The 17,510-nt window shown below is 50.2% G+C and overlaps 1 protein-coding gene across 8 annotated transcripts in view; it reads right to left on the reverse strand.

Moving 5' to 3' along the window:
- Window positions 1–887: 887 nt before the first annotated feature.
- Window positions 888–17,510, reverse strand: part of DYSF (dysferlin) — a 77,492-nt gene continuing 60,869 nt past the window's right edge. For all 8 annotated transcript variants that reach the window (XM_077782668.1, XM_077782667.1, XM_077782664.1 and 5 more), the window contains 7 exons: window positions 17,404–17,499; window positions 15,124–15,265; window positions 7,677–7,776; window positions 7,239–7,417; window positions 6,368–6,477; window positions 5,384–5,531; window positions 888–3,984 (listed from right to left, as the gene is read on the reverse strand). In XM_077782668.1, the coding sequence (XP_077638794.1) occupies window positions 3,946–3,984; window positions 5,384–5,531; window positions 6,368–6,477; window positions 7,239–7,417; window positions 7,677–7,776; window positions 15,124–15,265; window positions 17,404–17,499 (814 nt within the window). In that variant the 3' untranslated portion in view covers window positions 888–3,945. The remainder of the gene's footprint in view (window positions 3,985–5,383; window positions 5,532–6,367; window positions 6,478–7,238; window positions 7,418–7,676; window positions 7,777–15,123; window positions 15,266–17,403; window positions 17,500–17,510) is intronic.

Consider the following 17,510-nt stretch of genomic DNA (forward strand, 5'->3'; position numbering starts at 1 on the left):
GGCTGGAATTACTCCTGGCATCAGGTTGAGGAAATCTGGGATCAGGGAAGAGCTCAAGCAGTGGAAAATTTGGAAATTATCTTCCATACATGGGCAGGGAGCCCTGGAATCATGGAATGGGTTGGGATGGAAAGAATTTTAGGATCATCCCATTCCCACCCCATCCATCCAGGGACATCTCCCGCTGCCCCAGGTGGATCCAACCCCAGTGTCCAGCCTGGCCTTGGACATTCCCAGGGATCCAGGGGCAGCCCCAGCAAATCTGGGAATTCCATTCCAGCCAGGAATTCCTTGCCAAGATCCCAGCCCAAGCTCCCCTTTCCCAGTGGGAGCCATTCCCTGGCTCCTGTCCCTCTGTCCCTTGTCCCCAGTCCCTCTCCAGCTCTCCTGGAGCCCCTCCAGGCACTCTGAGCATTCCCTGGAATTTTCCCTTCTCCAGGGGAACATTCCCAGCTCTCCCAGAGCAGAGGGGCTCCAGAGTCCTGGAATGTTTGGCTTGGAAGTGATCTTAAATCCCATCCCAGCAATTCCACCCCATCCCAGTTCAGGGACACCTCCCACCATCCCAGGTGGATCCAACCCCAATGTCCAGCCTGGCCTTGGACATTCCAAAAGATCCAGGGATTCTCTAGGAATTCCAGACAAATCCCAGCCAGGAATTCCTTGCCAAGATCCCAGCCCAAGCTCCCCTTTCCCAGTGGGAGCCATTCCCTGGCTCCTGTCCCTCTGTCCCTTGTCCCCAGCCCCTCTCCAGCTCTCCTGGAGCCCCTCCAGGAGCTCCGAGCATTCCCTGGATCCATCCCTGCTCCACAATCCCGATTTTCCCATTCCCACTCCAAAGAGGAGCCACAATTCCATCCCCACAATCAAAACACCGGGAACAGGAATGTTTCAGAGCATTTCTTTGGGAATCACAGTGTTTTGGGCATTATTGCGGATAAGGCAGGCACAGGTGATCCGGAACAAATTCCGTCCAATTCCCTGGATAACCAGAAGCCACAGGGAATTCTTTCTACAGCTCCCACCTGGATTTGGAGGAGACACAACCAGGCCCGGAGCTGGATGTGGCTGTTCAGGGAAAAAAAATGGGATGGAGTCGGTTTTTCCAGATGCTCCAACCTGAATTTACCCACCAGGATCTTCTTGGCATGAAAACTGGACTGGGAACATGGATTTCCTTCTGGAAATTCCTGTCTTTATGGAATCGGATGCCTTGGATCCTTCCCTCCCATCGCTGCTGACCCAGGATTGCCAGGGGAATGCTGGGAATAAAATGGGATTTCCCACTGGAAGTGTCTCTGGAGTGAATCCCAAACTTTCAAGCCCATCCCATTCCAGGCATTCCACAATCCCAGGCAGCTCCAATCCTTATCCAAGGCAGCCTTGGACATTCCAAAGGAAACCCGTGGATGGATTTTCATTCCTTGTTTTTCTGGGATAGACAGTGGTGCTCCTGATGGGATAGGAGATGAGCATCCCACACTTGGCATTCCAACATGGATCACACATCCATTTGGGGCTCATGGCTCCAGAATTTTGGGGTTGGGATCACGGGGAGTTACACCAGGATGGAAAATCCCAGAATCGCTGCAAACCCAGAGATATTGGACCTGAATTCCCACTGTGGATTCCAGGAGAGCGCTCAGAGAATTCCAGATTCCCTCTGGCACAGCTGGATCCTGGTGGGAAAGGAGCAGGACCAACATTCCCATAAAACCCAAATTCCCAATCCCAGCAAGGGCCAAACAGAAGCAGCTTTTGTCCTCGGCTCCTCAGATCCTTTGGGATAATAAAACCTCTGGAAAATTGGAGCGAATCCTGGTGGTTTGATGGTGGCTATAAACAGGGATGGGGGTGGAAATGGAGTTGGGAAGCTTTTAGGGAAAAACGGAAGGAAAACAAAGCGTTTAACGACAGAAAATGAAACCTCCGCCCTGGGATGTGCAAATCCGGAGCCGATTCCTCCGCTCCAACTTTTGGGAAGGGGCCATGGATCAGCCAAAGCTCGGCAGCAGGGATGGGGTTATAAATCCCTATAAATCCCTATAAATCCCTATAAATCCCAAAGCTGTGTGTTTTCTGTGCGGAAAACACGGAGAAGGAGATGCCCTGTGCATTCCGGGAGATGTGTCAAAGAGAATCCCGGGATTTAATCCCCCATGGATTATATCCCCATCCAACAAAGCAGTTTGGACTGTTTTCCCAATTTTTTAAGCACTGGCTTAAAATCCCAGCCAGAGCGGGGCAGGAGCTGCTATCAGCAGTTTTTCCCGGGAAACTGATTCCTCGGGATCACTTTTCCCGGCTCCTCGCTCGTTTGGAGCAGCCACAGCTCCAAGGAAAACATGGAACCAAGGATAACTCTCATCCTGCTGAAGGGAGGATGGGAAGATCCCAAATCAGCAAAGGTGTCGGAGCAGCCGGATATTAATGGGATTTTTCTGGTGGGAGAACGGGAGAAGATTCCTTGCGGGATGAGAATCTGAGGATTAACATCCTCCCAGCACTGGAAAACCCCGGGAATCCTGGAATTACGGAACCATTCCGGGGTGAGAAAGATCTCTGAGCTCAAGTCCAACCCTACCAAGATCACAATTCCCCAAGTGCCACATCCCATGGGATCATCCTGCTCCAGGGACAGAAGGAGGGAACAGCAAAAGCGGGAATGTCCCAGCATTCCCATCAGATCTGTGGGAGGCTGAGCAGGTTGTGGATCATGGATTTGTTTAGGAAACAAATCCCGCCCGGGACAGGTTTTTTGCTCCATTAATGCCTGGCAGAGGCGAGTATGGGTTGGGATGTTTTCCATAAGAATCTTTGGGAATACAAAGGGAAAACGGCTGATTTTGAAGGAATATCAGTGAGGTTCAGCCTGGAAAAAAGGAGGATCAGGAGGAACCTTCTGGCTCTGCACAACCCCCTGACGATTTGGAGCCGGGTGGGAGTTGGGATCTGATCCCAGGGAACAACAGGAAAAGAGGGAACGGCCTCAGGTTGTCCCAGGAGAGGCTCCGGCTGGACACCAGCAGGAATTTCCTCATGGAAAGGGTGATCAGGCCTTGGAAGTGCCCAGGGAGCTTTGGAATCCCCATCCGTGGAGGTTTCCAAGGAATTCCCAGATATGGCACTCAGTGGGGATCAGGCACAACTTGGACTTGATCCCGAAGTTCCTTTCCAACCCCAGGGATTCTGGGATTCTGCAAATACTGACACTAAAAAGACCAAGAATTCCCACAAAAGTGGCTGGGAGACAGCGTGAGAAGAAATCAAAGCCCAGCTGCTCCCAGGATTCCTCTCCCAGTTGGAATGGGAGACCTGTGGGATAGTGGAGCAGCTCCAAGGGAAAATCAGCTCCGGAATTCCATGATGGAATGCAAAGGCCTCAACACCCAAGAGAAAATAGGATTTTGTGGAGCACCAGCTCCAAATCCCAGGTTTTTCACCACAGTCTTTCCCGTTCCCATGATTTCAGCTTTAGGAAGGCGACGTGTCATCCCAGGCATTCCGGTTTTCCAACACGTTTTCCATAGGTTTACAATACATAAATGGGATAATACCGGGAAAAGTGAAACCGAGGCTGGATCAGAGAGCAAAAAGTACTTGGAATCTGTGGGATTTGCACAGGCTGACAAATCCTAAATCCTGCCCTGAGGATCCTCTGCACATTCCCAACTTATGGATGGAAAAGTCCTTTTCCCGCTCCCTCCTCAGATTTTTACTGGAATTTGGGATTTACCAACCAGAGCAGCAGGAAAACTCAAACAAAACACAGAAGGCTGGAAAACCAGGAATATTTTGGTGCAGGCTTTGGTTAGGTGACGCTTCCCGGGTGGAATTCCAAAGGGAAGTGGAGTCTTTGGCAGCAGCTGGAGGCCTGGATGAGGTTGTTCCTTCTCCACTTCCAAAATTCCTTCCCAAAGTTCCCAGGCAGGCAAGGGAGCAGCTTCAGTTGAATGGTTTCACCAGTTTCATAGCAGCGTAGTTCTGGAAGGATGGAAAAACATGGGAATCACTGGGAAAATGAGGGAATCATCAGAAAAATAAAAGAATCATTGAAAGAATAAGCAAATTATTGGAAAAATGAGGAAGTTGCTGGAAAAATGAGGGAATGACTGGAAGAATAAGGGAGTGATTGGGAGAATGAGGGAACCATTGGAAAAATAAGGGAATCATTGGAAAAATGAGGGAAGCACTGGAAGAATGAGGGAATGATTGGAAAAATAAGGGAATCATTGGAAGATTTTGATAAGCACCAGGAGTCATTCCTGTATTTTAGTTGCTCTTCCCAAAATTTTTTAAGATAAATTCCCACCCCTTCAAACCCTTGGATTAAATTTGGCCCCTCCCTCCAGCCCCATCCCAGCGTCCAACTGGTGGGAAGCATTCCCAGTTTTCCTTAATTTGCTGGAGCCTCCTCCTCTCCTCTGGATCCTGCTGCTGCTTCCCATCCTCTGGGATTCCCAAAGATCTCATGGATTCACCACCCAACTCCCGGCTGTGTATTCCTACAGGCACATCACCAGTTCTGCCCCTTTGGAAAGGGGTCCTGGAGCATTCCCAAAGCTGTGCCAGGAATTTTCTGGAATGCAGAGCTTTCCAGCAGGGAGAGGCTCCTCCAGCCCTGCCCCATCCACATTTATTCCAAGGGCAAATCCAGGCAGCAGCTCCATGGAATTTTGCCAAAGGCAAAGCAAAGCCTGCCTTTTGCCAAACAGGCAAAGCTATCCCAGAATTTTTTCCTTCTGCATCCTGGAAAACTTTGGGATCTGTCCCAGTGCCAGCACTTTGTGTCGCTGAGGACAGCCCAGGAATGACCTTCCCATGTTTTTTTGGGATCTCCACTATTCCTGGTATCACGGAATTGTTGAGGTTGGAAAAGAGCCCTAAATTCATCATTATCCCTGTCCTCAAATGTGACATCTGAATGTTTCTGGAATAATTCCATGGATGGGAACTCCACCACTGCTCCAGGGCTGGACACCACTTTCCATGAGGTATTTTCCTCGATATCCAACCTGAAATTCCCTTGGAACAACCTGAGGCCTTTCCCTCTTGTCCTGTTGCTCCCTTGGAGCAGATCCCAAATCCCACCTGGCGCCAAACTTTCAGGGAATTGTGGAGAGCTAGAAGGTCCCCTCTGATCCTGCTTTTCTCCAGGATGAGCCCCTTTCCCTCAGCTTTTCCTGGTGTTCCAGCCCCTTCCCAACTCCATTCCTATCCCTGAACATGCTCCAACCCCTCCATATTTTTCCCATGAGGATCCCAAACCCAAAAAAGTCCCGTTTGAAGCTGTTGTGTTCCTCAGCACGGAATTTCCCATCCCCCTGAATCCACCACTCCTCAGATCTCAGCCAATCCCTGTCCTCTCCCAACCGCTCCGTACCGGGAAGGCGTAGACGAAGATTCCCAGGAAAAGCAGCAGGATGAAGAGGAGGATGGCCAGGATCAGCACCCACTTGTAGCGGCGCCACAGGATGAACTTCAGGGTCTTGTACGGGGACGTGAACCACAGGAAGGAGGTCTCGGGACGCCTGGAACCGAGAGGAGGTCACCTCAGAACTTCATCCTCCTGGATCCCCAATCCCACCCGCTTTGCTGGTCCCAGACCAGCCTCGAAATCCCACTGGATTGGTGATCCAGGCCAGCTTCCCAATCCCACTGGAATGTGTCAGCTCCTCATCCCTCTGGGGATGTCCTATCAGTGTCCATCTTGCTGGTCCAGACCTGTCTCCCAAATCTCACTGAACCGGTGGTCCAGACCAGTTTCCAGATCCCACTGGATTCATGGTCCAGACCAGTTTCCAGATCCCACTGGATTCATGATCCAGACCAGTTTCCAAACCCCACTGGATTCATGGTCCAGACCAGTTTCCAGATCCCACTGGATTCATGGTCCAGACCAGTTTCCAGATCCCACTGGATTCATGGTCCAGACCAGTTTCCAGATCCCAGTGGATTCATGGTCCAGACCAGCCTCCCAATCCCGCTGGATTCATGGTCCAGACCAGTCTCCCAATCCCACTGGATTCATGGTCCAGACCAGTTTCCAGATCCCACTGGATTCATGGTCCAGACCAGTCTCCCAGTCCCACTGGATTCATGGTCCAGACCAGTTTCCAAACCCCACTGGATTCATGGTCCAGACCAGTTTCCAGATCCCACTGGATTCAGGGTCCAGACCAACTTCCCAATTCCACAGAACTGCTCCTCCAGACCTCCCTCCCAGTCCCCACCAGTTCAGAGTGGATCCTGCGCAGCTGCAAACCCAGTTCAGCCCAGTTCTTTCCAGCTGGAAACCCAGAATTCCCACTTGGTCCTCAAGAATTCCATGCCCTAGTGGCTGTTTTTCCATTCGGGATGTTCTTACTTGGGATCCTCCAGCCTGGGGTTCATGTTTGGCTCATCCCGTCCCATCCCGGCCGGACGCTCCTCATGCTCCTGTTCTGCCACGATTTCCAAAGTCATCTCCAGTTTTCCCTGGATGGGTTAAACAAAAACTTATTTATTATCCCAAAAAAACAGAGGGAAAGGTGGGGAATGAACGTGGGATGGAAAATAGGGATTAGGGGAAGAAAATATGCTTTGAGCAGAACAAAACCAACAATGATCACAAGGATCCCAGAAATCCTTCACCCTTCACTGGAGATATTCCTGGAAATTCCGGATCTCGCTGACACCCAAATTTGGGCAACCACAGAATCCCAGGATTGCTGAGGCTGGAAAACCCCCTGGGATCAGGTCCAAGCTGTGACTGATCATCACTGACTGCCACATCCAGTCTTTCCCAATTCCCTGATTCCTGATTTCCCTGGAACCAGCTCGGGGTTTTTTGGCTGAATGACCCAATTCCCTTCCTGGATTCCCTCAATCCACCAAAACCTGGAACAGGGTCCCAGACACATTTAAATCTATCTTTGGGAACAGCTGGAATTTTTCCCTGGTGTTTAGGACACAAGATTGTTGGGGATTGTCATGATACGGAATCAAATTTGGTATCAAATTCCAAAAACCGGGGTGAAAATCCCACAAAACTGATCATTCCTCTGCATGTTGCCGGAAAACTTCCAGCCAACAGCAGCTGGTCTGGCTGGAACCACAAAATCTCCAGTTGGAAGTGGAATTTCTTGCCCTGGCTTGAACTGAACGAAGATTTCAGGGAATTCTGGAACAGCTTGGATTGGGAAGGAATGGGAACTGGAGTGAAAGATCCAAGGGAAAACATGGAGAGGTCACTTTACCGCCAGGATCTTCTGCTGGTTCTGCTCGGCCACGCAGGGCCACCAGCCCTTGACGGTTTTCTGCTCAAAGAGGGACACAAAGCGGCTGGAGGACAGGGAATCATCCACAAGATCCAAGGAACACTTTTCTGCCGTCTTGGCAGGCTTGGGCATCCTGTTGAGATCCATCTGGATGGAACCTGCAAGGAAGAACATTCCAGGTGAGACACCTCAGCAGGAAAATCCTTAAAAGATGGAATTCTCCCTGATCCCATGGAGTTTGGGCAGCCCCATCCGTCCAAATCTAAAGTCCCACCTTCCACTGTCCCAGGTGACTCCAATCCCAATCCAACCTGGCTTTGGACACTTCCAGGGATGGGGCACCCACCGCTTGTCCAGACAACCTGTGCCAGTCATGTTTTCCCTTTTTTGGGATGGATCCCAAAATTCCCAACTTACCCAAATAGTCGTCGAAGGAGAACTTGTCGTTGTCCCAGATCTGGAAGATCAGCTGGGGCGGGATCTTGTTTTCCGTCTTGTCCAAGCTCCAGAAGTGTTCCTAAAATCACACAGGGAAAGAAACCGGGGGAAAATTAAAGATTGATTGGGAGAATTGGGCTCCGGAAATCCTGGAATTCCTGGGGTGCCCTGCTGTGGATCTGCAGGAGCACAGGCTCTGGAAAAGTCTTGGATAACCAGTGGGAAGCCCAAGATGCGTCTGGAAGGTGTTAGCAAAAACTTATGCCTTAATTTAATGATTTAAGTAAATGTAATCAATTTTATTTAAATAACTTAATTTAATTTAATGTAATTTAGGAAATGGCTCCATGGGATCCCAAACAGGATTCTTAGGAGCAACAGAAATTCCCACAATTCCAACGAGGTTGAATCTCCAAGGGGAAGAGAAAAATGAGTGTTGAGTGGTGGTGCTGCCAAACTTCGCCTTCCTCTTAAAAATGGAAAAATATGGGATTGATGCCTGAATCAGCACTTCCAGCAGGGAATTCCCAAGGATTCCTTCCCTTCCAGATCCACCATGGCTTCAATCTTCTCCCAGGTCTGTCACAGGCAGTGGGACAACCTGAGACCATCAAATGCCAGTCCCAGCTTCAGGCCATCCATGGCTCCTGGATTTATTATGGAACATGGACATGGAAACGATGATTCCATGGTATCCCAGGAATCCGCTAGTATCACACTGGTTGCTCTGAGCCCCAGTGTCCAACCTTTCCTTGGGCACTCCAGGGATCCAGGGCAGCCACAGAAAATCTGGGAATTCCATTCCAGCCAGGAATTCCTTGCCAAGATCCCAGCCCAAGCTCCCCTTTCCCAGTGGGAGCCATTCCCTGGCTCCTGTCCCTCTGTCCCTTGTCCCCAGTCCCTCTCCAGCTCTCCTGGAGCCCCTCCAGGCACTCTGAGCATTCCCTGGAATTTTCCCTTCTCCAGGGGAACATTCCCAAGTTATCCATCAGTTCTGCACCCCAGAATAAGGAATATCCACTGCCTGGGAAGCGGAATCTGCGGAATCACTATTTTCACGTGTGAAAATTGGAATTTTTTTCAACAGGGATCTAACACCACTGTTGGGGTGCCTGGGAGTTAGGATTAAGACTCCCAGAATCCCTGAGGTTGGAAAAGCCTTTTGGGATCAGCGAGTCCAAGCTGTGCCAAATCCCCACCTCAGCATCCAGGAATTCCTTGGACATCTCCAGGGATAGGGACTCCGAACCTCCCTGGGCACTTCCACCCTTTCCATTAAAAAAATTCCACCTGATGTCCAAAAAGAAATGTTGGGATAAAGGAGAAAGACAAAATCCCACCCAAAGCTGAGGGATTGTTGGGATTGTATTTCCTGGCTCCAGCAAAGAGCAGGAAAATCCCAACAGGATTCCTGACACCCCTCCAAGAGTGTTCCAGTGGCAATTCCTCCTGGAAGTGTCAGAAATGACGGGATTTAATTAAAACCAGGAAACTCCAGCGTTATTCACCCATCGCTCCATAAATTCACCCCAAGACTCAATTTCATGATTTCATCCAATATTATTAAAAAGGCAGAAAAACGTGTCACATTCCATAGGAACACAAATATTCCGCCTGGGAGTCCGTGGGCACTCCAATCCCATTGGATTCATTTTAAGAGATCCCCCTGGATGTTTCTGTTTCAAGTTTGCTCTGTTCCCTGCCCGGCTTTGGGAAAATGTGCCAGGAATTTTGCATTGGAGCATTTTATGGATGCATTTGAGATATTGGACAATCGAGAAATCCCAAAGGAAGTCCATGGAAAATTCCCTCTCTCCCCTGCGCTGGTTGCAGTGGGTTGGGATGGATGTTTATCCAGGGGGATCTCTCCCAGCTTTTCCAGCTGTTTTGAATTAAAATTGCTAAAAAAAGGGGAAGAGTTGATGTTGATTCTTCCCTTTCCCAGAAACTGGGGAAAGAAGGGATCCATGGGGATCTAGGAGCCACGGATCCATGGATAACAAAGATGGGATGACTTCAGGAGGGGCTGGAAAATTCCTAGGTGGCAGAAGATCCATCTCCAAGGTGAACACCACCAGCTCCTTCGGATTGTCCCTTCCAGGAGAAATCCAGACACCCATCTAAGGTTGGCTTGGAAAAGTGGGAAATATATGGAATTCTGGACTGGTTTGGGCAGGAAGGGACCCTCGAGACCACCTCATTTCCCAGCTGGAATATTCCCTGTAAAGGAAACTTCCACGAGCTCCATGTCCTCCAGGTGCCTCTTCTTCCCAGTGAATTCCTGGCTCAGAGGTCCATCCCATCATTCCCACATTCCATGGATGTGTCCATGCTCCAGGTGCATCCCACGGTCCTTTTTGGGTTGGTGCAACTTCCCAAGGATTGGGATTTCCCATTGCCCCATCCCATCCACGTGGAGCCAAACCTGAGGAAAACCTCATGGGATCATCTCCCACCTATCCCAACTGGATCCGTGTCCTTTGGGATAATGAAGCTGAAGGAAAGGTTGGATGGGATATTGGGAAGGAATTCCTGGCTGGGAGGATAGGGAGGAGCTGGGATGGAATTCCCAGATTTGCTGTGGCTGTCCCAACCCTGGAAGTGTCCAAGGCCAGGTTGGACAGGGCTTGGACCCACCTGGGACAGTGGGAGGTGTCCCCGGGTGGGCTTTAAGGTCCTTCCCATTCCAAACCATTCCACGATTCCATGGAACTGCCGGCAAACCCTGCAGACTTTGGGATCCCTCCTTCTATCCTTCCCACTGCAATGTCCAAGGAAAAAGGGAGCAAAACCTTCTGCATCCCAATCCCTCAGAACAACATCCCAGCATTCCAGGGATAATTCAGGTGGGGCTTGAGCGTTTCCAGGCGGGAATTCAATGCTCCTCTCCAAATTCTCCTATTTTTTTTTTTTTTTTTTTTTTTGGAAAAACACCATAAAATATCACTTTGCTGGAGACAAAACCTCCCTGCTTTGAGCCCTGTCCAGCTGGGGACAGCCAGACCTCCCCTGGAAAGGCAGGAAAAGGAACAGGGAATTGGGAAGGGGGAATTCAATGCCAAGTGAAGTTTATGGGTCCCTTTCAAGGCAGCGTGAAATTCGCTTCCATGATTAAATCGAGCTCCGAACATTCCCTATAAAAACAACCTGGAGTGCGAAATTTATATCCCGGCCTTGTCCAAGCCACGGGGAAAAAAGGCTGGAATTATTGTTTGGGGGTTTGTTTTCCAAGTGAGGGGAGGCTCTGGGATATTTTATGAGTTTTTGTGGATAAAGCAGTGGGGAAAAAATCGTCTCAGATTCCCAGGAAAGTGTTGACAGGGCTGCATTTCTCCTGGACTGTGGATGTGCTCCAGAAAACAAAGCAGGAAACCTGATTTTTGGGAAGGAGAGGAAGTCTGCTCCCAAAACGTCCCATTTCAGGTGCATCCTGCAGGAATTTGGGAGTCCTGGATATGCAGGAGACTCCCCTTGGATGTCGCAGCATCCCTGAGGTTGGAAAATCCCTCCAGGATCATCCAGTCCGAGCTGTGTCCTATCCCCACCTTGGCACTGAGTGCCACAACCAGGAATTCCTTGGAAACCTCCAGGGATTCTGATTCCAAACCTCTCCAGGCACTTCCAGGGTCTGACCACCCTTTCCCTGAGGAAATTCCTGCTGATGTCCACCCTGAGCCTCCCCTAGCACAGCCTGAGGCCGTTCCCTCTTATCCTGTTTTCCCCTGGGATTAGATCCCAGCTCCCACCTGGTTCAAACATTCCAGGAAGTTGTGAAGAGCCAGGAGTTCCCTCTGGATCCTCCTTTTCTCCGGGCTGAGCCCCTTTCCCATCTCCCTCAGGAATTCTCCAGCCCCTTCCCAGCTCTGTTCCCTGCCCTGGACATGCTCCAGCCCCTCCATGTCCGTAAGAATCCCAAAACCAGACCCGGCACATCCATGGAAATGCCGTTTGCTCCGACATTCCAGGCAAACCCTTTCCTACCCTGAAGAACTTCCCAGATCCAGATGTGGCAGCCGAATCCAGCTGCTGCTGGAATTGGCGCAGGAAGCTGAACGCTCCAAAACCAATTCCATGCATTTTCCACCCTGTGGCACCTGTGGGATATGGGAGCTGAGCTTTTTTCCCGGGCGGATGCCTGGGAAAATGGGATCCACATCCAGGTGACCTCAGATGGTTCTGGTTGTCCCATGACCCATCCGGTAACAGGCTTAACTGGGAATCCAAAGTTTAAATTTCCAAGTTAGGCTAGATTTTAGGGAAAATTCCTTCATGGAAAGGGTTTTCCAGCCATGCAGAGGCTGCCCAGGGAAATGATGGAATGTCCATCCCTGGAATTATTTAAAATCTCTCTGGATGTGGCACCTGGGGATGTGGAGAGTGGTGGCCTTGGCAGAGCTGGTGATGTTAGAAGGCTTTTCCATCCTAAATCATTTCATGATTTTCTCATTTTCCATCCCAGGAACTATTTTCCTGCAGGACTCAAAAACCTGGGAATGTGCTCTTCCCATGCAACCAACGTGGTTTGAATTTTACAGGGCTGGAAGAGAAAGATGGCACCAAAAAGAAAGTGGGAACAAAGATGGAAATTTGAAAGGAATGCTGAGAAAAGCATTAAAAAAAGCATTTCCATGCTTTCTGAAGAGCTGTCCTAAAGATGGCAATAATTCCCTTCCATGGAAATATTTTGGAAATTTGGGATTAGGATTTTTGGATTGGGAATTTTGGATTGGGAGAAATTGAATTTTGGATTGGGAGAAACTCCCCTCTCATAAGGAGAAGAAAAATCTTAATAACATTATTCCAGCCAGGAATGTTATGGAAAACCATCCTGGAGTGGTTGGAAGGTTCAGAAAAGCAGGAAAACAGTGGCACATGGATTTCCCTGGGTTTTCCCTGGATTTCCAGGCTCCCAAGCACCTCAGGCTTTCCTATCAGACCGAAATAACATGGACACCATCTTATCCAGAGGCATCCTTGTTTTTTTTTGGAGAGAGTATTTGCAACCTGAGTTGGGATGACCCACGGAGTCCTCACCTACAGGAATTCCAGCTCTGGAATTCCCAGCATGGGAAGGACCTGGAGCTCTTGGAGCAATCCAGAGGATGCACCAGGATGATCAGAGGGATGGAGCAGCTCTGCTGTGGGAAAGGCTGGGAGAGTTGGGATTGCTGGAATTGGAAGGGAAAATTCCAGGGAATGCTCAGAGTGCCTGGAGGGGCTCCAGGAGAGCTGGAGAGGGACTGGAGACAAGGGACAGAGGGACAGGAGCCAGGGAATGGCTCCCACTGGGAAAGGGGAGCTTGGGCTGGGATCTTGGCAAGGAATTCCTGACTGGGATTCATCTGGAATTCCCAGATTTGCTGTGGCTGCCCCTGGATCCCTGGCAGTGCCCAAGGCCAGGTTGGACACTGGGCTTGGATCCCCCTGGGATGGTGGAATTTGTCCCTGGATGGAACTGGCTAATCTTTCAGCTCCCTTCCCATCCAAATTATTCCATGATTCCATGATTCCTAATCCACCTGGCCACGCTCCTGGGAGCTCCGGCACGGAGCAAACAAAGGAGAGCCACTGGAAAACTCTTTCCCTCCCGGCCCGGTTGGGCACAGGTGGTTTTGAGCAGCTCCCAGTTCCCCACCGTTGCTCCCAACCCTTGATTGAAATTCCACCTTCCAGCGCCCGCCTTTCCAGCCGGGATTTTTACGGCTGCAGGAACCAAGCCGGAGTTCAAACAGCACATGGCGAGATCAAAAAATTCCCGGGGCCGGAATGCTCCACCCGGCTTTTCCTTCATTATTCCGGCCTTTACAGAGAGCTTTTACAAGGTGTTTATTTTCGGATCCAGCGTTGGAAGCCATGTGGTGGGAAAAGATTCCAGATCGGCGCAGCGGGATGGATTTGCTTAAAGGGGTTTATGGAGGGGGTCTTGGCTTTTTCCAAGAGGGATAATTGGATGTAGTACACCCTGTACTTGGGATTTGTGGGATATGAAGCGTGAAATGAGCCCAGCTGGGATTCTGTCAATCATTGGAACTGCCCGGGAAGGGTTTTGGAAGTCGGGAATTGTCTGGGACAGGGGATTTGCTCAGCATCTTCCCAGCCGAGGCGCTGGTTCCATGGAAAATAAGATGGGATGGGGATCTCAGTGGGTTTTGGGGATCACAGGAGATTTTTGGGGATCACAGTTGGTTTTGGGGATGGTCCCATTGCAAGCAGGAATCTCTGGGCACCTCGTATCCCATGAATACTGAGGCTGAGCAAAAGCAGGGAGCAGGGATCATAGGATCACCGAGGTTGGAAAATCCCTCCAGGATCATCAAGTTCATCTTGGGATCGATGCCCCCCTCGGCACTCAGTGCCACATCCAGGAATTCCTTGGACACCTCCAGGGATGGGGACTCCAAACCTCCCTGGGCACTTCCAAGGCCTGACCACGCTTTCCATAGGGAAATTCCTGCTGGTGTCCCAAATCCTCAAGGGATGAAGGATCAGGATGAGGTGGATGAAGGACTTTGAGCCTCCAGGGAGGCGCCACAGGAAGCCGGGATTTTCCCTGTTGTCCACAGGCCAAAAAGAGCCAAAAATCACAGAATCATGGAATGGTTTGGGTTGGAAGGGACCTTAAAGATGATCCAGTTCCACCCCCTAACATGGATAGGGAATTTCCATTGGATTGTTCCTCTTAATCCTTTCAATCTCCAGGTGAAAGAAATTTAAATTAATTGATCTCCTCCATGGTTTGGTGTCCAGTTTTCCCTAATTCACATCATTTCCATCATCCAATTTTCCCCTGCATTCCAAGCACCCATCCCAACCCCATTCCTGTTTCCTTCCATCTGTGCAATTCCCATGAACCGATCCAAGGAACACCTGGAACAGCTGGAGGAACAAGGGGGTCAAAATCCCATCCAAAAATCCCCATCCACTTCAACTCCCATTCCAATCACCTCCTTGAATCCAAAGCTTTTCTTCCAGTGGCACATCCCAACCCATGTTCCCATCAGGATTTTGGAGTCAGCTCCTTTCTTTCCCCATTTTTAGCATTTTTGGGAAGTTTTTACACAGCATGACGCTCATTATTCCATGCTGAAAAACAGAGGTTCCTACCAAACCATTCCCATGGAATTGCCATCTCCAGCTTTGGAATATCCCTGTCGTCCAAGAGCATTTCCACACTTGATCCAATGATTTTCCTGCTCCAGCCTGGATGAATCTTTCCTGGAGGAATGAGTCTCTCCAAAAAAAATCACCTCTAATTCCAACCCCATTTTGCTTCCAAATGTGGATTTTTTAACAAAATTCCCAAAATTTCGCTGTCAACAACACGGAAAAGCTGAGCTTTGCACAGCTCTGCTTGTGAAAGTCTGAAATTCCCATTTCACCCCCGAATTCCCATGAGGATGCAGGAATTGCATCCAGGACCACTCACCTTCTTGGCCACGTGGCACATCTGCTCCGCTGGGAGATAATCGAAGGGAAAGATGAATCTCCAGTTGAAATTCCCTTCCCCTCCCATGGATCTGTAGTGGACATCTGTCTTCTGCTTGTTCTCCTCATGTCCCACCAGCCACCTGCCAGGGAGAAACAGAGCCCTTGGAAAATCGGGATCGTGGCAAGGATTTGGGATCTCGCCCGATGTCACAACATCCGTGAGTGGGAAATGGAATATTCCCAGTCCCGGTGGCTGCTGGGGGTGGGGAAAACCTGGAGATGGGAGAGGGAATGCAGCAATCCCAGAGCTGGAAGATGAATCAGTGCTGGGGCTAGCAAGTCCAGAACTATGGAATCATGGAATGGTTTGGGATGGAAGGGTTTTAAGGATCATCCCATCCCACTCCAGGCACAGACAGCGACACCTTTGCCAATCCCAGGTGGATCCAAGCCCCATCCAGCCTGGCCTTGGGCACTGCCGGGGATCCAGGGGCAGCCACAGAAAATCTAGGAATTCCATCCCAGCCAGGAATTCCTTGCCAAGATCCCAGCCCAAGCTCCCCTTTCCCAGTGGGAGTCATTCCCTGGTCCTGTCCCTCTGTCCCTTGTCCCCAGTCCCTCTCCAGCTCTCCTGGAGCCCCTCCAGGCACTCTGAGCATTCCCTGGATTTTTCCCTTCTCCAGGGGAACATTCCCAGCTCTCCCAGCCTGAACATTCCTTGGGAATCCCTTTCCACTGCTCGACAGCTTTTCCATGAAGATTTTTTCCCTAATACCCAATCTAGGACAGGCAGGTTCCAACCCCTGTTCCAGAGGCAGCAATGGATGGAAGGAACATTCCCCACGGGATTCCCGATCCAGAGGCAGACCCTGAGGCACAAAAAGGATCACTTCACCCATTCCCAATAGGGTTTTTCAGGATGACTTCCCTTCAGGCTGGAAGATATGGAAGCTGAGCAAGATTTTACTCATTTCAAGCCTTGCAGGATTCTCTTGGATGCTAAAAAATGGGAAAGGGATCTCAGCAACCCCTGGATGATCCCACTCTTCCAGCAGCACAACGTTAAGGAGCCCCAAAAGACACGGAACAGCTCAACTGGAGCTGGTAACAACAGACTTGATGGGAATACCAGGAAAAGTGCATGGCATTCTGGATTTACAGGGGGGAAACCAGGATTGTAAACCAGGGATTTACAGTCTGCTCCCAAATCCTGCCTCTTCCTGCCTGTAAATCCCAAAAAAGCACAAAAAAGGGAACTCCCTTGGCTGGGATTGCACCATTGGACACGGGATGGGAAGGGAAGGGAAGGGAAGGGAAGGGAAGGGAAGGGAAGGGAAGGGAAGGGAAGGGAAGGGAAGGGAAGGGAAGGGAAGGGAAGGGAAGGGAAGGGAAGGGAAGGGAAGGGAAGGGAAGGGAAGGGAAGGGAAGGGAAGGGAAGGGAAGGGAAGGGAAGGGAAGGGAAGGGAAGGGAAGGGAAGGGAAGGGAAGGGAAGGGAAGGGAAGGGAAGGGAAGGGAAGGGACCAGAGGGGCTGTTTCCAGGAATAAAGGGAATTCCAGAGAAAGCAGCCATGAAAATAATCCAACCTATGAGCATGGGAAAAGTCTGGGAAAGGAGCTGGGAATGAGCAGGCAGTGAGCTCCTCTCCCCATGGCCGGGCTGCTCCCAATCTTATCCCACTACGGGAACATCCAATTATTCCAAGGAAAAATACTGCCATGGGATCATCCCAGAAGTGTGAAGAAAAAGGTTGTGAGCTCCGCAGAGACTTGTCTTCCAAAAAGACACATCTCCATCTCTGGATCCAGAGATGGACAGGTGTGGATCCATGGCTGGAAAGGTGTGGATCCATCATTGGAAAGGTGTGGATCCATGGCTGGAAAAAGGTGGATCCATGATTTGAGAGGTGTGGATCCATAATTGGACAGGTGTGGATCCACAGCTTGAGATGGGTGGATCCCTAATTGGAGAGGTGGATCCCTAATTGGAGAGGTAGATCCATAGTTGGAGAGGTGTGGATCCATACTTGGAGAGGTGTGGATCCATACTTGGAGAGGTGTGGATCCATACTTGGAGAGGTGTGGATCCATACTTGAAGACATGAATCCACAGCTGGAAATCCATGGATCCATAACTGGGGAGCCATGATGGTCCCACTATCCCAGCAGAATCCAAGTCTATCCCAGCAATACCAATCCAAGGACCACCTTAACTCATTCCCGGCTGCTCCTGCACCTCCAGCCTCTGGAATCTGGGAGGCTCCGGAGCGGGACACTCACCCTTTGACGTAGATGTCACTCATCTTCTCCCCGGTGATGCTGAGGTCATCCAGGATCACATCCTTGGTGTTCCAGATGATGCAGCGCAGGTAGAACCTGGAAAATCC

Source organism: Lonchura striata, chromosome 4, assembly GCF_046129695.1.
Source record: "Lonchura striata isolate bLonStr1 chromosome 4, bLonStr1.mat, whole genome shotgun sequence".
Classification (NCBI taxonomy): domain Eukaryota; kingdom Metazoa; phylum Chordata; class Aves; order Passeriformes; family Estrildidae; genus Lonchura; species Lonchura striata.